Raw genomic sequence first — 16,457 nt, 5'->3', positions numbered from 1 at the left:
GTGGCATTGCTCGCATTGCATTGCTGCATTCGTGAGGTTCACCACGTTGATGCAAATGCAGAAAGGCAAGCAGGTCTCCGTCCCATGGTAGAAGTACTCATGTATTAACAAACACTGTTATCCTACGTTTTCATCAGAAAACATAAAGAAAAAGAATGATTGGACGTTAATAATGCACATAAACACTGTTTTGTGGGCACAATAAGCCTTGCTATAATCTAGCATAAAAGTGTCATTATGGAAGTCAACCAGAAAAGACAGTATGGTCTGACCTGATTTTTCTGAACTCGGTTAAATCGTGTATTTCTTATATGGAACGTTTTCGACGTTAGAAAGCTTTTAATGTTAGTCATCGCATAGGAAAAAAAAAAGACTTCAGCGATTCTGTCGGTTGTAAACTCATTTACTGGGATTTCAGCATTCTGTCAAAGTGGAGACTGTCATATTAACATGTGTACTTACTTATCCTATTTCCTGGGACTACATTTCACCCACTATCAACTTGAAGTTATCGCTCAGTGCAAAGCATGGCTGCATAATTTGGAACTTGCTCAAATGTTATCATTGATTCTATCTGTTGTGTATGTTCTCACCAAACCTTGTGTAATCAGATTGTATGTGTGACATGAATTGGGTAGTAGTTTCCAGAAGGCATGTGAAATGCTGTCACTACAATGTGACAGCATTTCTTGCTTGCCTGTTTGCTTGATAGTTGTTGAAACAATAACATTCAACTATATAGAAAAATGGGCAAAAATAAAATAGTTCTAGAGTTGTTTAGAACCAGGGAAGATTCAGTGGGAAGAATAATGTTGTAATTGAAAGTAAAGTAAGCATGCCTGTGTGTGCACGCAAAGGCGACAGACTTTCTCGAGTCGCTACATTAAAGGCTTCTCTCTTTTCAGCCTCGGCGAGTCATCTCATAGGCCCCATTCAGAATTTATCCACATGCCTCGGTGATCATAACTTCAGCCACAATAGATGCTCTGAGTGAAATGATGCTGTTCTTTTGTCATACTTACGAGATTAGCACCAAGGATTAACTATTTTTCTCTACATTTGCAGTACCGACACTATGTCTTGCACTAGGCTGCTGTGAATCATAAGAGCTACGTTGTAGATGAATTCGGGGCATAGTCATGACATCAGTGACACCATCCATCCTTTAAGAATTTTATTTGCTCAACAGTTGATGCTGTTTTCATTACCGTCACAACAAAGGATTTAACATCAGCACATTACATTTCTTTTTAGAAACAAAGTCGTCACGATTTGCACATCATGCTTGTTTGCAATAGCATGGCCGATTGTTGCCTCGAAGATGCATGTGCACATGCCACCACTCAGAGTTTATGTGTGGCACGAACCTTAGATGAAGTATCAGTCGCACGACAGTGTAGTAGGCAGTGTGTCCGGCTCCCATGTGCACATTGCTGCAGTATCACCCTTTTGAATCCCAGCGGTGTCTGGTAGGCAATGTTTTGTTTTAAATGTTTATTTGCGCTGTCTGTGTTCTACCAGCATCTGTATGCGTCACCTTGTATGTTGCAAGGACTTGGATGTCCCACTGCTGCTACGACTGACTACAAATGTCACTGAAACATGACAATATTCTGTAGCCTCGGTATTCCTTCATGGCAACTGTGAAATTTCATTATATTGAAATTGTGCATAAACACAGTTATATTGAGGATCAAAAAACATGGTATTCTATGATCAATAAGTTATAAAACATTAAATACTTAGTTATATGGAGACTTTCATCATACTGAAGTTTGTTGTATTAAGGTTTAACTGCATTTGCGGGATTCTAACACTCACAGAAATCAAATGGGCACTAGCGTTATGTGGGCTCAAAGCACAGAACAAACATAGAAATCTGACAAGTACCCAATTTCTTAGCCAGAAAAATGTCTCATGCCTCTGATTCAGGCAGCAAAAAAAGGTTAAAATGAGCAAAGCTTACCTTCACAGAATATATTTATCTGTATCTTTAGTCGTTTGTCACAACTCTCAGACAGCACTTCAATGCCATCTACCACTCACAACATGTCCTCTGAACGGTTGATTGTGCACTTAATATTCTGCATTTATCAAACAACACGCAACAATCGCAAACTAGATGGTGGCCCACACCTTACAAACCACTTCGCTGGCTCGTCCTTTTACGCAAGCAATTCTCTGGAATGCCAAAAACGTGATGTTCCCGCTAGTTTAGCATATATAACAATTTTTTAATGCAATTTCTCAATCAAAGACTGAAAGCAGCGCATCGTCGTCATGTTATGCAAGCATGGTATGCGAGATGCAGGGACCAAAGTCTGTCACCATTGGTCACCATCTTTTGATGGTGATGGTGCTGGTTTTGGCTCTGACACTAGACTGTTGCGAACATCTTGAATGCGGTTTCTATTTCATATTCATGCAATTCACTGAGCAGGTTTATTTTTAAACAAATATTACTTGAAAAAAAATGTGCATGTTAGAATCATGTAAACACTGTAATAATTTATTGTGAGTCACGATTTTCACTTGAAAATGTTCTTATGACAGACCAAAAGTGGGGTTTTCAGCAGGGGTAGTGTGCATTCAGCATATTCACTGTCCCTTAAGATCCTCCAAAAACAGACGCGGCAAATTGAAGGGTCGCAATTAAGTGCGCACTTTCCAGTCAAGTTCGAAATACTATCCGGCAAAGGCCAATTTTAATCAAGATAATGATTTCTATGCCAGCTGGGATGTTCAGTCGAGATTGAATAAACAGAAACATCTAATTAACCAGCTAATTAACATAAGTCTATTATATAGGGTAACATTATGTAAAATTTCTATCGGAACATTTACTATTTCTCTACAGTTCCTGCAGATGTAAACAGTGAATTTACCTGCAGGTTGTGTAGTGGGCATTTCCTACAGATGATGACAGCTTCAATTCTGCATTTACCTTTAGAATGTAAGGTTAAAAAGAGAAGATGCAAACGAAATTACATTTTCCTAGCAGGAAAAGGCACTTGGTTCACATTATCTGTTAAATTCTTTTAGTTCACAGCGCTCGCTTAATTCTGCGACACACACTTGGTTGCATGTTAACAAGGCGATGGCAATTAGCTGAACATTATACAAGTCACCACTTGGCAGTTACTGATTTGCCTAACATCCGTGAGAAACGGAAGCAGGTTGAGATTGGCCTGGAGCTGCCGAGGTCTAAATGTCGCCATGCAATTTACTGTAACAAGTCTAGGTAAATTAGTTTACTGCTATGCTTGTGAACATCCACTAATCGAACGTATTTAGTGAAAGTGGACAACACGCAAATCAATTTTGTAAAGAATTGGAAAAAAAAGGCATGCATTTTGTGAGCACAAAGTGAAGCCCGTGAATGCACTGTGCTGTGAAGCACAAGCACAATGTGAAGACTACGCATGTAATGGCATGCTTCATCACGGTGACAGAGCCCACGGGGCGTACAGCCAATTTCGGCCTGTTAGGTGTAACTTTTCAATGATAAAGTTTGTCCTAGAAGGCCATTTTCAAAGCAATATTACAGCAAAATTGCTAAAATGTCTGCAATTGTTTTTTCAGCTCACTAAAAAGCTGTCGATTACAGATTGACAAACGTTGCTGGACAGACAAGAAATTCGGTAAATCAAGCGACGGAATGGCTAACATGGCACCGTTAATCATGTGTGTGAATGCAGGTTATAGAGCTTGACCGGCAGCTGCTGGGTGGACTGCCCAATGTCTCCCTGGAGGTTCTCCATGCCATGGAGGCACACCCCGTGTCACCGCATAGTGAGCAAGAGCTTGGTTTCCGTGCCATCGCCTGCAGCGTACGGAAGATCTTCCCCGAGGCAATTTCTGTTCCTGGTGGGTGCTGTTATTTTTTTAGACCATTACTATCATTGACAGCCTTCTAGAATTCTACATTGGACCCAGAAGTGTTACTCCAATACACATTTCTTGAATAACACAATAAAATACTGATGTAAATATGAACCTAGATAATAATAATCACCAATCAATCAGTCAGTCAATGAAACGTTTATTATAATGCCCAGGAACAGCTAAGGGGCCTTTGTACTGGTGCACTCAAAAATTAATACGCATGACACTATGTACAGAAATGGAAAATGTGGCAGGCAAAACAGATGTGACGCAAGGAAACGAACTGTAAAAAAAAAGAAATTGAGGAGGCAGGCATAAAGGTGAGTTAGTGATATGGCGTGATTATTTACACTTGTACAGTATCCCTACACGTAGAATACCTGTAATAATAACAATGATATTTTATTTTCAACTGGTGTGATAGAAGAGGCTGCGGATAAAAACTGCTCTTAAAAGAGCAGCATGACTAAAGTTCCCAGCCTCTTCTGCACAAGGCTGTTAACAAAAGCAAACAAACCAATCAAAACCAGTCAAAGAGAGTGAAAGAGAGCAGTGAGAAGGAAGGTTTCACAACATTGTACACGCAGTGGAAACAAAAGGGACAAAAAATAGAAAAAGTTACAGCAATATGTCATGCAAGTGCAAAATTGGCAAATGAAAACTTTAGCATATGTTGCACTGTTGCATTTTGTGATATAAATGGTAATGAAACATTACCTTTAGAATATGTTCTTTTAGTAAAAGGCACTTTTCATGTCTCTTTTTATTGAACATCACATAATTGAGTGTTGTGACATTTTCACAATGATGCTCCTTTTAAAAAGAAAGCATGCTAGAAAAAGATGGGCACAGGGATGCAATGCCTACTTGACCTGCACATTCTGTTCCTCTCCCTTTGTATCGCTAATATTATTTTTTCTTGCTATGAAAGTTTTAGCTTTGCAGTGAAGCAACTGCTACAGTAAAACTTTGCTACACAGAAGTTGGAGGAGTCAAAATTTCTTTGTTATTTCTACCATGTCATTAAATTGTCTTTCCTGTTAATCCGAGATTGAGAAGTTTGGGAGGGGGAGAAGGGGGAGGGGGTTCTTCTTGTGATGAATTGTGATTTGGTAAGCCTCTGGTCCATGCACTGGAACCCGCAGCGCACTGCCAAAGCACAGCGAAATATTTTCTGCTGTTTCATCACCATTTAGATGAGTGCTTTCCGTAATTTATCTGTCCACATTATCCATCATCTTGCATGCTCAAGTAGTGGCACCCACATTTCACCAGCAAATTGTGAATGTGGAAGGGAAGTGCTGCAAGCTTCTGATTTTATGCAACGGTCTTTGCTGTACATGAGCAAGCACCTCAAAAGAATAAAAATGAAAGAATTTCTTTACACTAGCATGCAGCAACAAACGTTGCATGAAATTTCAGTCTTGCAGCACTCCCCTGACACATTCACAAAATGCTGATAAGCTGTACAGTAGGTGAGACCATGGCAACAGAGTTCATTTTTGTAATGTAACCAAAGAAGAATTGTTAACATATCTCAGCCCAGGCGCTCTGTTGTTTGTGCTTCATTCTTGCATTTGCAGTACAGTTGAACCTCTTTATAATGAGCCTGGGTAAAGGAAATTATTCTCTATGTCAAACATGTGAAAATTGCTGACTGATACTTACGTAAGATAAATCCCTCATAACCAGCTGGACATTGGATAATATATCTAACTCAGGGCGTCAGCTGCCAGCATCATAAAGCTACTCAAATACCCTGGATGGGGCATTTAGGAGAGATATTATTCTGTAGTGCGTGAGCTGTGCAGGTACTGTAGCGACATCGAGAATGCTATGCTAGCGATGCCGAAAAACAGCTTTAAGGGACGGGCACTACTTACTGCTTACTAACCTCGATAATTAAGTATAACCTCCTTAATTCAACCACTGTTAATTTAGAAAATTGGATAAATCATGCTCAGCCTCTGGTCCCAGCAAACGTAAGCCTTACTGAACGAAATCAAACTCGTTAATTCAGACTTACTTGACTGCACACTGGTTAATGCAGACAACTCTCTCAATGCAGAGTGCCACAAATGTGCGATGCAAAACAACGATAGCAATGCTAGCGTCCAACCAAAACCACATAATGGAGTCGACGTTGTCGTAGACATTAGTGGAAACCAGGGTTGCCAGGTCCAAAATTTGAAAAGTAGCCAAAAAATTATGGGAAGTAGCAAGTTAAGTAGCTAACTTTGGCCACATACAGAAATGTAGCCAAAAATTAGCCGCGTTATGGAAAAACGTTGCATTTTCATTTATTATGCAACTCTGAAGATCACAGCCAACACTTAAAGCTGCTTTTAGTAAATGTAGGAACATAAAAAAAATATTATGAAACATGTATAAATGACTATAGCTAAGAGCGCTTTGATCAGCATGTAATATGACTAGAATATTATCACAAATCAGAATCACAGCTCTAGTTCAGGTGTAAATGTCTGAGTTAATCTTGGCACACATTTCTCAAAGAATGTCAAAGCTCGAGGCATCCTCGAGCGATTGTTTTCGCGATTATTTACGTGCGATTTTGCGTCCTGACATCGGACGCGTCGCAGGCCTTTTGCTACGCTCTGCAAAGTGAGATGCCCAATCGCGCGAAATCTCGCAAGAGTGATCGTATTCCCGAATACAGCTGTGTATTTTCAAGCTGGGAACACATAAATGGACCGACTACGCCGAGAGCGTGCCAGCCAGACCGGCCGCTGACATGCTGGTAGCATGTTTACGTTTATCCCGCGGCCAGCTTAAAGTAGCGCCATTCTTAGATCTTTCCACCACCCCGCTCACTCTGGCGCGTCCTCCTCCACGCCTCTTGTCGCCCCAGCCTCCTCCGCTCCCCCATTGGCCAATCTGTGTCACGTGGAAGCAGGCGCCGCGCTTTTGTATATTTTTTCTTTCCAGCGCGCGCCGACCTCCGTTATTGGGCCTGCGCGACGAAAGTACGGCAGGCGGACCGACGGAGTGCGTTAGCGTAATAGAATGTGTAAGGCCGAGAACTTAATTGCGATGCTGTGCTGCTGCGCCTTCGGTTGCCGCAACAGACACAGTGAGGGCAAAAAGCCTTTTGCTTTGCCATCCGGCGGGCGCAACTCAAGAAGAAGTGTGGATTCACAGGATCGGGCGGGCTGACTTCGAGGAAGTGGCAAAGAACGCACGGCTCTGTGAAGTAGGGGCCACGGCTACTCACAACCTCTTCTTTTATGCGAAGCATACTAGCCGCACAACCACGCTCTTCCTTGCTGCGCCGCGCGCGGCCGCGTAGCTACCATATGACGTCATAACAGCTGCAAAAGCGGAGGCTCCACTCGTGCGCTCGCTTGCGGCCGCGTAGCTTCATAGCCGGGTCTCAGCTCGTGCGCTCGCCTGCGGTCGCACAGATGGTACTGCGGCCTAACTCCCGCTCCTCCCGCTAGGGCACTGACGTCACAACAGCTGCAAGCCGGGCTCAACTCTTGCGCTCGCCTGCGGTCGCACAGCCGGTGCTGCGGCCTAACTCCCGTTCCTCCCGCTAGGGCACTGGCGTCATAACAGCTGTATAAAAGAGTGGCGCGCTCTCGTCGAGGCCAGTTGTATAGCGCGATGGCGGGAAAGGAAAGGGCCGCTCGTCAGACCGCAAAGCGCAAGTTACAAAGAGCCACGGAAACGGCCGAAGAACGAGAAGTTCGGCTTCCCAAGCGACGTGCACAGTACGCGGCTAAACAGCAGCGTTCCTCCACAGAGTCTGAGGTAAAGGATGAAGTTGCGAGTGTATCTGAGAGTACTTCTACTCTAGTATGCTTCGCATCCTGGGCTTAACCTTAGCTAAGCCACAGCCATTTTTTTAGCCTAGTTCACGCCTTCCGCTTCGAAAAAGTGTGTGTGTTCATGCTGTGCGTGGTTTTTAGCGCGTTGGTTGACTTCTTTTTTTTTTTTCGAATGAGCTCTCCTTGTTTCATGTATTTTCGTCTTGCGGTGAAATGCACGCATCTGCAGCTGGCCTGTGATATAAAAGCGACTTTGATCAGGCTGTGTTTTGAGCTCCACCAGACGTTAGCACATTCTCGACGCTTTTGCAAGGCTCACTATGACTTACGATGCACTCTTTTAGCTTCGAATGTACGCCCGCATGTATTCATTTGGTTTGTGGTGATTAACGTTGCGAAGCGACTAAAGCTAGGATGGAGGTCGTAGTGGATGGCTCCGGATAACTTTATCTAGCTCGCCTGGGGATATTTAACGTGCACTTTGATCGTAGAGTCGTACGTGGGCCGGTAAATTCCTCGTTGGCGTTTCATAATACTCGCGCGGGCGCGCTAGCGCTGCTTTAGAAGTTGGCGCCTCGGCGCGATTGTATTTCTTCAATAAATTTTATTTACTAGTTGTAACAACTTGTCATTATTTGTTATTATTGACGGCGCCTCCAGGGCACCAAAGCGCCAACGGGAACACCAAGGATAGAACCAGGGCTGGATGGGGCTCGCCGAAGCCTGTGCATGCCAAGGGGGTATAAGATCGCGGACAGCCAATTTTGTATGCGAACACTCCCTGCGCCGCCTGCTTTATTGTAATGTCACGTGCTCTTCAGAGGCCTCCGTTAGCCATTACATCTGCCCTCCTGGAGCAGTACTTGTAAAAAAAAAAACTATATCGTCACTGAGGTTTTTTAGCGCACGAAAAGGGACGAAAGACAGTGGCGAAACGAGGACACAGCGCTAACTTCGAACAATGGTTTTATTCCACAAAGCGGTAGACACATATATATATAGGTAACACCCACAACCGTACGCATGCGCATATGTACTGATTTTTAGTCAAATGAGACAGCAACGAGACATGTGTAATGGAAAGTTAAGATGATATCAAAGATGTCTACCGCTTTGTGGAATAAAACCATTGTTGGAAGGTAGCGCTGTGTCCTCGTTTCGCCACTGTCTTTCGTCCCTTTTCGTGCGCTAAAAAACCTCAGTTATGGAATACCAACACGCCCTAACCTACGCTCTTTCAAGTTATATATCGTCACGATTACCAAATCACCCCGCAATGAAAAAAAAAAAACGGCCCTGTTGCCAGGCGTTGCTGACCGCACACAGCCGGAATCTCTCACGCGCCGGCCGAACAAAAGTATCCTCATGCAGGTACGCAAATGAACCTACGAAACCACGTACACATACTTTCACGCTGTCAACACCTGAAACTTTGGTAATTACGCGCGTGTTTGAGTACACCGCGTGCTTGCGTCGTGTTTCAGCAACATGAACTCTCAACGTCGCGCGCTTTACGCCGTAAATACGCCTTGAATAATGGTCCTTTTCTCTATTCCTTCCGCAATTCCAACGCGAAATTCTAAAGTCCAGTTACCGACTGACAAAGAAAGATCTCCATTGAAAAAAAAATTGGAGGACGCTTAAGCTTCGCCTTCAAGAGTGGAACGCGACAGCGTTCCCGTCGACCCGCCAAGGGGTGTAAGACGCGCTACGGCGCAGCGACTACGCGCCCCACATCGGACGCGGTGAGCGTCGAGCAACGCAGCGTTCGGCGCGACAACGAAATGTGCGCCTGAGCAAGCGACGCACACTTGAGCCTTAGAAACAGCTGGTTTCTAAGGCAACACCGCGTTCACTAGAGGCGCTTTTGTACCGCTTTGAAGCATCGAACTCGTGGCTCAGTGGTTAAAGAAAAAAAAAAAAAAAAAAAAACTCGTGGCTCAGTGGTAACGTCTCCGTCTCACACTCCGGAGACCCTGGTTCGATTCCCACCCAGCCCATCTTGCAAGTTGTTTTTTATTCATGAAGTGCCTGTTGGGATTTATCGCTCACGGTCGACGCCGACGACACCGGCTTTTCTGCGACATGAGCTCCTTAACGCTGTCGCGTTAAACTGCTCTGCAGGGCTCGAACAAACTTTTCTGCGGATTTCCTCCCGTAGCGCGTTAGCCGTCGTCTGCTATGGCAGGCCCAGCACCGGCGGCGCCACCGTCGAGGCCGCACCGAGAGGAGGAGGAGGGAAATGAATGGCGCTACTTTGGGAGATTGAGGGGTTTTAGGCCAGCTCTTCAACTGTTAGATTTTGCAAACTTCGGGCAGCTTCGGGTTGTCTTAGGATCCCATCTCACGTTGACTTCCCATCAGGATCGGCACTAGCTGGCTGCCGTCTGGCTGCCAGAACTCTGAAAATCGAAGAAGCCCAATGTGCGGAAGGCCTGATGCGGAGATGGAACACGCTGTGACGTCACCAGTGCGAAATCCTTTGCATGAAATGAAAGCGCCAGAGTCAGATTGACGATGATGATTGACCAGCTTAAAAAGATTTGAAGTGTCGTCATCGTGCGTTGGCCTAAATATTAGAGAGTTTTAGTTTAGGGGACGCAAGGCGTTGGGGCCCCAAGCGCTTGGATGCATTTGCGTACGCAAGCAGAAACACGTTATGTGTTAGCGGCCCCAAACGCAAGCCGCAGTGAGGTTGCATGCGCTCGCAGTGCCACGCAGGTGTGATCTTTGCTGCGTTATCATTTTTTAAAAACATGAACTCATGCATATGAAGTAAAGCACATAAAACTATTGTTATTAAAAGCAGTTAATAGAGAGGTTTAGCGTGTCCGCTATATGGGTAAACGCAGGCGGACGGGGGGGCGTTGGGGTAGAGCCGTAAACGGGAACGGCCTGCATGGTGCAGCCACCTTGTGGCGCAATGCTGAAACAGTCAAAAACAGCTAATATTGCTGTAACCAAGTCTATTCTACTTTGCTGCGGGTGTAAATTTTCGCCAGCAACACGATTACGCCAGTGCGGAAAATTTACACCAGCAGTGAAGTAGAATAGACTTGGTTACAGCAATATTAGCTGTTTTTGTCCGTTTTAGCTTTGCGCCACCAGGTGGGTGCACCATGCAGGCCGCTCTCGTTTACGGCTCCGCCCCAATGCCCCGTCCGCCTGCGTTTACCCGAATACTGGACACGCTATACCTCTCTAACATATATAAAAACGACGTCTGTCGACACTTGGCGAGAGATTTATAAGATTATCTACCTGCTAGCTACTCGTAAGTTCTCGTACACCGCGAGAGTCACGTGGGTAACGTGACCGCTTAGGGGCAGCGATGTTTTTGGCCGCCCCAAGGACGCAAGTAGACGTAGCGGTCTGCTCATGCGCAGTACCGTCGCCCCTAGTTTTTGCGTACGCAAGCTGCTTGCGTCTCCTAAACTAAAATTCTCTATTTGCTAATGCTGCTGCATAATATGAGCTACACAAGTTCCTATCCAATTTTTACAATAGTCAAGCTACTTCAAAAGTAGCCAGAAAAGTAGCCAAGGCATTTTTTCCCCGTCAACAGCCTCAAGAAGTAGCCAATTTGGCGCAAATTAGCCAAATCTGGCAACCCTGCACTGGAAACCATACGGCAATGACGGGAACGAACGCTTCGTGCCCATTTGTGCCTTTATAGCTTTTATTTGCATTTACCATTGCGCATAACACCGCGTAGGCCATGTGCCTTTATAATTGTGTAATTTCCGTCCATGATCGCATCCACAGTGACCACAGTTATCTCTGCAGCAATTGCGTCAAATAGTAGTTTCGTTGATTCAGTGCAGTGGCTGTGCACGCAATGTCACAGACATTGCAGAAGCTGTAAAAGGGCACCAGCTATATCGGAGTGGATGGACAACTTGTTAGGGACCAGCTTACTGGCTAAAATATAATCGTGATGTGCACACGATAGTGAAATGCGTGTTTCGAATGAAGTTGTGCTCTGCAACCACACTGCGAATGAAGTGACGAGGCCTTTGCTGCTAGTACAGTGCTAATCAGTCATGAGATGATGAGAATTGCAGCTTCTGCACTGCTTTGGTGCAAAATAGATGCAGATTTGCTAATTCATTGCGTAAATAAAGGTGTGTTGATGTAGTAGCCATTCGTTTATTGTTTTTATTGTGACACTCAGTGAATTTGGGCATGCTTTTCGGTCCCGTGAAATCAAAATAAATAAAGTTTTAGTGTACACATTATTTTGTTTGCAATACATGGATTCCTTCCTTGCCTCTTTTCCCTACTAAAGCTAACCAATCTGTATGTAACAACACACCACAAAAGTTTGTTTAGGTTCGTTGTAGGCAAGCTTTGGTATATTGAATTACCTAGTACGGTGGAATCTCGATGATACGAATCTCACGGGGTCACGAAAAATATTCGTATTAGCCGAAATTCGTATCTTTGAAACAATTAAAACTGGCTAGATTAAAGAGTCAAGGTTGTACTCATTCAAGCACGCGTACGTAAAAAGCATTTATTTGTTGAAGAAAAAGTATCTAATGTCCTTCTGCTTCATTTTCTTTGTCAGGTCAATTAGCAGACTTTGTTCAAATCCATAAAAAACGCGTGCACGTGTCGTCGCTGATTTCATCCGCGGCCATAGCACGCCTCAGAACTTCGAGCGCGTGCAGCATTTCAGCCGCCGGTGGTGGTCCTTCGCCGTCGCCCACGTCTAACACAAAGAATGCGGCCCGAAGCACAGCAGCCACTCCGTCCGATGGCACGCGGAAATGGAGGAAAAGCACAAAAGCAACAAAAGTGCCACCGCTTCAAACTCTTCGCGCCCAGTCACGGCCTCCGCGCTGTCCGGCGCGCGTATTTCCAACTGCTCGTAGGTACAACGGGGCGTGGAACTTGCGGAGACGACGGACGTTTGCGCGCATGCGCGAGTGAGAGCGGGTGCGAGAGAGGAAATGTGGGGAGTTTTGATTCTTGAAAATACGACTCTGCCTAGGTACTACGGAGGAGTATCTTGGGGCGCGGTGTATGCGCTTGTCCCTAGGCGCGCCGTGCCGGCAGAAGTCGCGGGGCGCGGTTGTGCTGAACTTAGCATCGCAAGTTGGCGGCTCGACGCAATCATATTTAATCGATCATGTTTTTACTAATGAAAACAACGTGTCATTATTTCGCATTATTGGCGGCGCCTCCAGGACACCAAAGCGGCAACGGGGATATCAAAGCTAGAAGCCGGACTGGTCCGTGGGTTGGGGCTCGCAGAGGCCTGCGCGTGCCAGGGGAGTATAAGATCGGCTGTCCGCTATCGCGGACAGCCAATGTTTTATGCGAACACCCCCAGGCACGCTTCGGCCTCTGCGGCCCCAACCCACGGGCCGCCCGGCTTCCAGCTTTGATCCCCCCGCTACCGCTTGGGTGCCCCGGAGATCCTGCGCCGCCTGCTTTAATATAACCTCAGGTGCTCTCCTGAGGCCTCCGTTTGCCGGTTACATGTGCCCTCCTGTAGCAGTGCTTGTAAAAAATCCGATCTATCGTCGCGACGAAAAATTCGACCCGTGACTTATAAAACACCAGTCAGAACATTGTCCCTTCAGACACAGCGATCACCAAGCGGCGTCCGCGCCCACTGCCTCACCGCGCGGGCAGCCAGCGGCGGAGCGTATAAACCAACGCGACCGAACTCCGCAATGCCGGCATGTCAGGGGACAAACGAATACAACGCAATCTAAGAAACCTCCTCCGTAGTGCCTAGGCTGAGTCATATATTCAAGGAGCAAAAGCCCCCAGATTTTCTCTCTCGCGCCCGCTCTTACTCGCGCCTGCGCAGAAACGTCGAGCTCCGTCAAAAGTGGCACGCCCCGTTGTAGCTGCTAGCGGATGAAAATACGCGTCCGGCGCGTGTATTTCCAACAGCTTGTAGGTAAAGCGGGGCGTGGCACTTGCGGAGACGACGGACGTTTGCGCGCATGCGCGAGTAAGAGCGGGTGCGAGAGAGGAAATGTGGGGAGTTTTGCTCCTTGAAATTACGACTCTGCCTAGGTACTACGGAGGAGTTTCTTGGCACGCCTTGTATGCGCTTGTCCCTAGGCTTGCCGGCAGAAGTCGCAAGGCGCGCTAGTGCTGAACTTAGCATCGCAAGTTGGCGGCTCGACGCAGTCATATTTATTCGATCATGTTTTTACTAATGAAAACAACGTGTCATTATTTCGCATTGGTGGCGCCTCCAGGACACAAAAGCGGCAACGGGAGGATCAAAGCTGGAAGCAGGGCGGCCTGTGGGTTGGGGCCGCCCTGCTTCCAGCTTTGATCCCCCCGCTACCGCTTGGGTGCCCTGGAGATCCTGCGCCGCCTGCTTTAATATAACCTCAGGTGCTCTCCTGAGGCCTCCTTTGCCGGTTACATGTGCCCTCCTGGAGCAGTGCTTGTAAAAAATCTGATCTATCGTCGCGACGAAAAAAGCGACCCGCGACTTATACAACACCAGTCAGAAGATTAGACACAGCGACCAACAAGCGGCGTCCGCGTCCACTGCCTCACCGCGCGGGCAGCCAGTGGCGGAGCGTATAAACCAACTCGACCGCACTGTGCAATGCCGGCATGTCTAGGGGACAAACGAATACAACGCGCTCTAATGGCGTCCTCGATCACCTTGCCCCGGAGTTGCCCCGAAACCGGAATGGTGCGCTTTGCACCGCCGTGGTGGCGCACTGCGGAGGGTCAACATCGAGGACAAAACTGCACCCTGCAGCGCTACATTGCCCCTAGCGCGAAAAACGTGCGCGAACACGCGCGCGCGCATTTTATTGCAGCTGCTGAGTATCTGCGGCAAGCGCTCGAACCTTGTCAAACTGCGTGCTCCGACATACCTGGTTGCAAGCAAACGCCAATGGATTTTATAATTAATCCTGACGACCCGTTCCTGACGACCTGTTCAACGAACCTGTCCACTTCCGGCCCCTTTTCACCACATTGTTTTTGGACGAGGTCGACCAGCATATCGTCTTCGCTGTCAGACGAACTTGAAAAAAAGCTCATCGACTGCAGCAACTAGGAGCGCTTCCTTTCTCATTGCCGACATCTCCACTAGCTAACTCCATCAACTTCGTTGCAACCGCAGCTTGCGCAGATATCGGGCCAGAGCGTCCGCGGTTCTGCAGTCGGCAGTGCGCGCGCGCGTCGCACATCCCGCAGTGCTTGCTGGGATTGCACCCCGGCGCACCGCCGATTTTCTCGGTGCAAGACGGGGCAACGGAAAACCGCTCCAACAGGGTGCGCTTCCGGTGATCGAGGATGGTCGGTGCGCACCGGTGCGGTTGACCGAGGATGAAAGTGCGCACCAAGGCGCCCCGGTGCGCACCGGCGCGGGTGATCGAGGATGCTATAAGAAACCTCCTCCATAGTGCCTAGGCTGAGTCATATATTCAAGGAACAAATGCCCCCAGATTTTCTCTCTCGCGCCCGCTCTTACTCGCGCCTGCGCGGAAACGTCGAGCTCCGTCAAAAGTGCCACGCCCCGCTGTACGTACTAGCAATCCTAAAAACGCGTCTAGCTCCGCGTCCGCGCTTCCGCACCAAAAGAGAAGAGGAGAAATGGCGTTATTGCGCGCTGTTCTCTTTCACTGCTGTCGGTGGGGTTCGTGCCTGCGGTCGCGTCCATCCGTGCGCTGGAATAGTGCGAACTGTGACCTCTCCTCCGCGCAGCGGCGCAACCTCCTCCCCTTCTTAGCAACCGGCGCGCCAGTGGGGGGCGCAGCTACGCATAGCAACCGTGACGTCACACAGTAGCTGTAGAAGCTGTAGAACGAGCGCGCGCGCGTCGGCGGTGGCAGCTGCACCAAGGAGGCGAATCTCCGCATGGCTGCCATTGGCTGTTTTCAAGCAGACGCTCTTTCGACGCTAGCGCCAAGGTCCCCTTCAGTTACGGCCCTAACCAATGGGCGACGCAGAAGCAAAATGGCGGCGCACCCGATTGCTTACGTTGTCATGGCAGTAGGAGTAGCAGCCGCGCGGCGCCTCCTCTCCCAAACGTTGTTTATTTTATTTTTGTTTTTACTATGCCGACCCGGTCCGCTCCGCTCACTTTCACCCTTTCCCCCACGCCGCGCGCGCCGCTCCCTTTTTTTGTTTTTACCTGTAGGCGGCGCGCTTCTTTTTATCGCGCGCGTGCTACGGCGCACCACGCGCCAGCTCGCAAGCAGCGCATTGGCATTGCTTGCGAGCTGGCGCGTGGTGCGCCGTGGGCTATGCTTTGGCACGCACGCAGTCTTGCCGATACTTGTATTATACCAGCATGTGCCGGGGCATAAAAAAAACTACACTTCCAACAGAACAGATGTTTAGTCTCGCTTTATTGACTTCGTTACGGAAAACAGATTTTTCTGATAACGTGGTGTGATACACGCTCAAAAAATGAGCAAGAGTGAAAGGTGCATGACATATACAAGACTACTAAGCACAAAAGTTCACAGACGGTGAAATAACAAAGGAAAGCGCTGTAAAACGCGAATGCCGGTTCATGTACACACACATAAAAAAAACGATATTTATATAACGCCCTCAAGACCGAAATGTAGACAAGCTTCTGATATATGCACTGAGATATTTCACCAAATTGGACGACATGTATGACATAGTCATGACAACTATAAGAAGGGAAAACTCACTGGTAATGGCAAAAACAATGGCACGCAAAATACCTAAAAAATAGAATAAAATGCTTACTTATAAAGAGCTTACTTATAAATCTGCACGAAAGTATATGCAATGTGTGACATGTTCATTACTGCT

General features: G+C 47.1%; 1 protein-coding gene across 1 annotated transcript in view; it reads left to right on the top strand.

Annotated features, from left to right (window-relative positions):
• The window catches only part of LOC126538912 (N-fatty-acyl-amino acid synthase/hydrolase PM20D1-like), a 98,191-nt gene that overhangs the window by 62,444 nt on the left and 19,290 nt on the right, over window positions 1-16,457 (top strand). The window contains exon 10 of the mRNA XM_050185610.3: window positions 3,699-3,867. Coding sequence (XP_050041567.2) covers window positions 3,699-3,867 — 169 coding nt within the window. The remainder of the gene's footprint in view (window positions 1-3,698; window positions 3,868-16,457) is intronic.

The sequence above is a fragment of the Dermacentor andersoni genome, chromosome 8 (genome assembly GCF_023375885.2).
Source record: "Dermacentor andersoni chromosome 8, qqDerAnde1_hic_scaffold, whole genome shotgun sequence".
NCBI lineage: Eukaryota > Metazoa > Arthropoda > Arachnida > Ixodida > Ixodidae > Dermacentor > Dermacentor andersoni.
The sequence above is the reverse complement of the archived record's forward strand: the minus strand, read 5'-3'. Positions and strand labels throughout refer to the sequence as shown.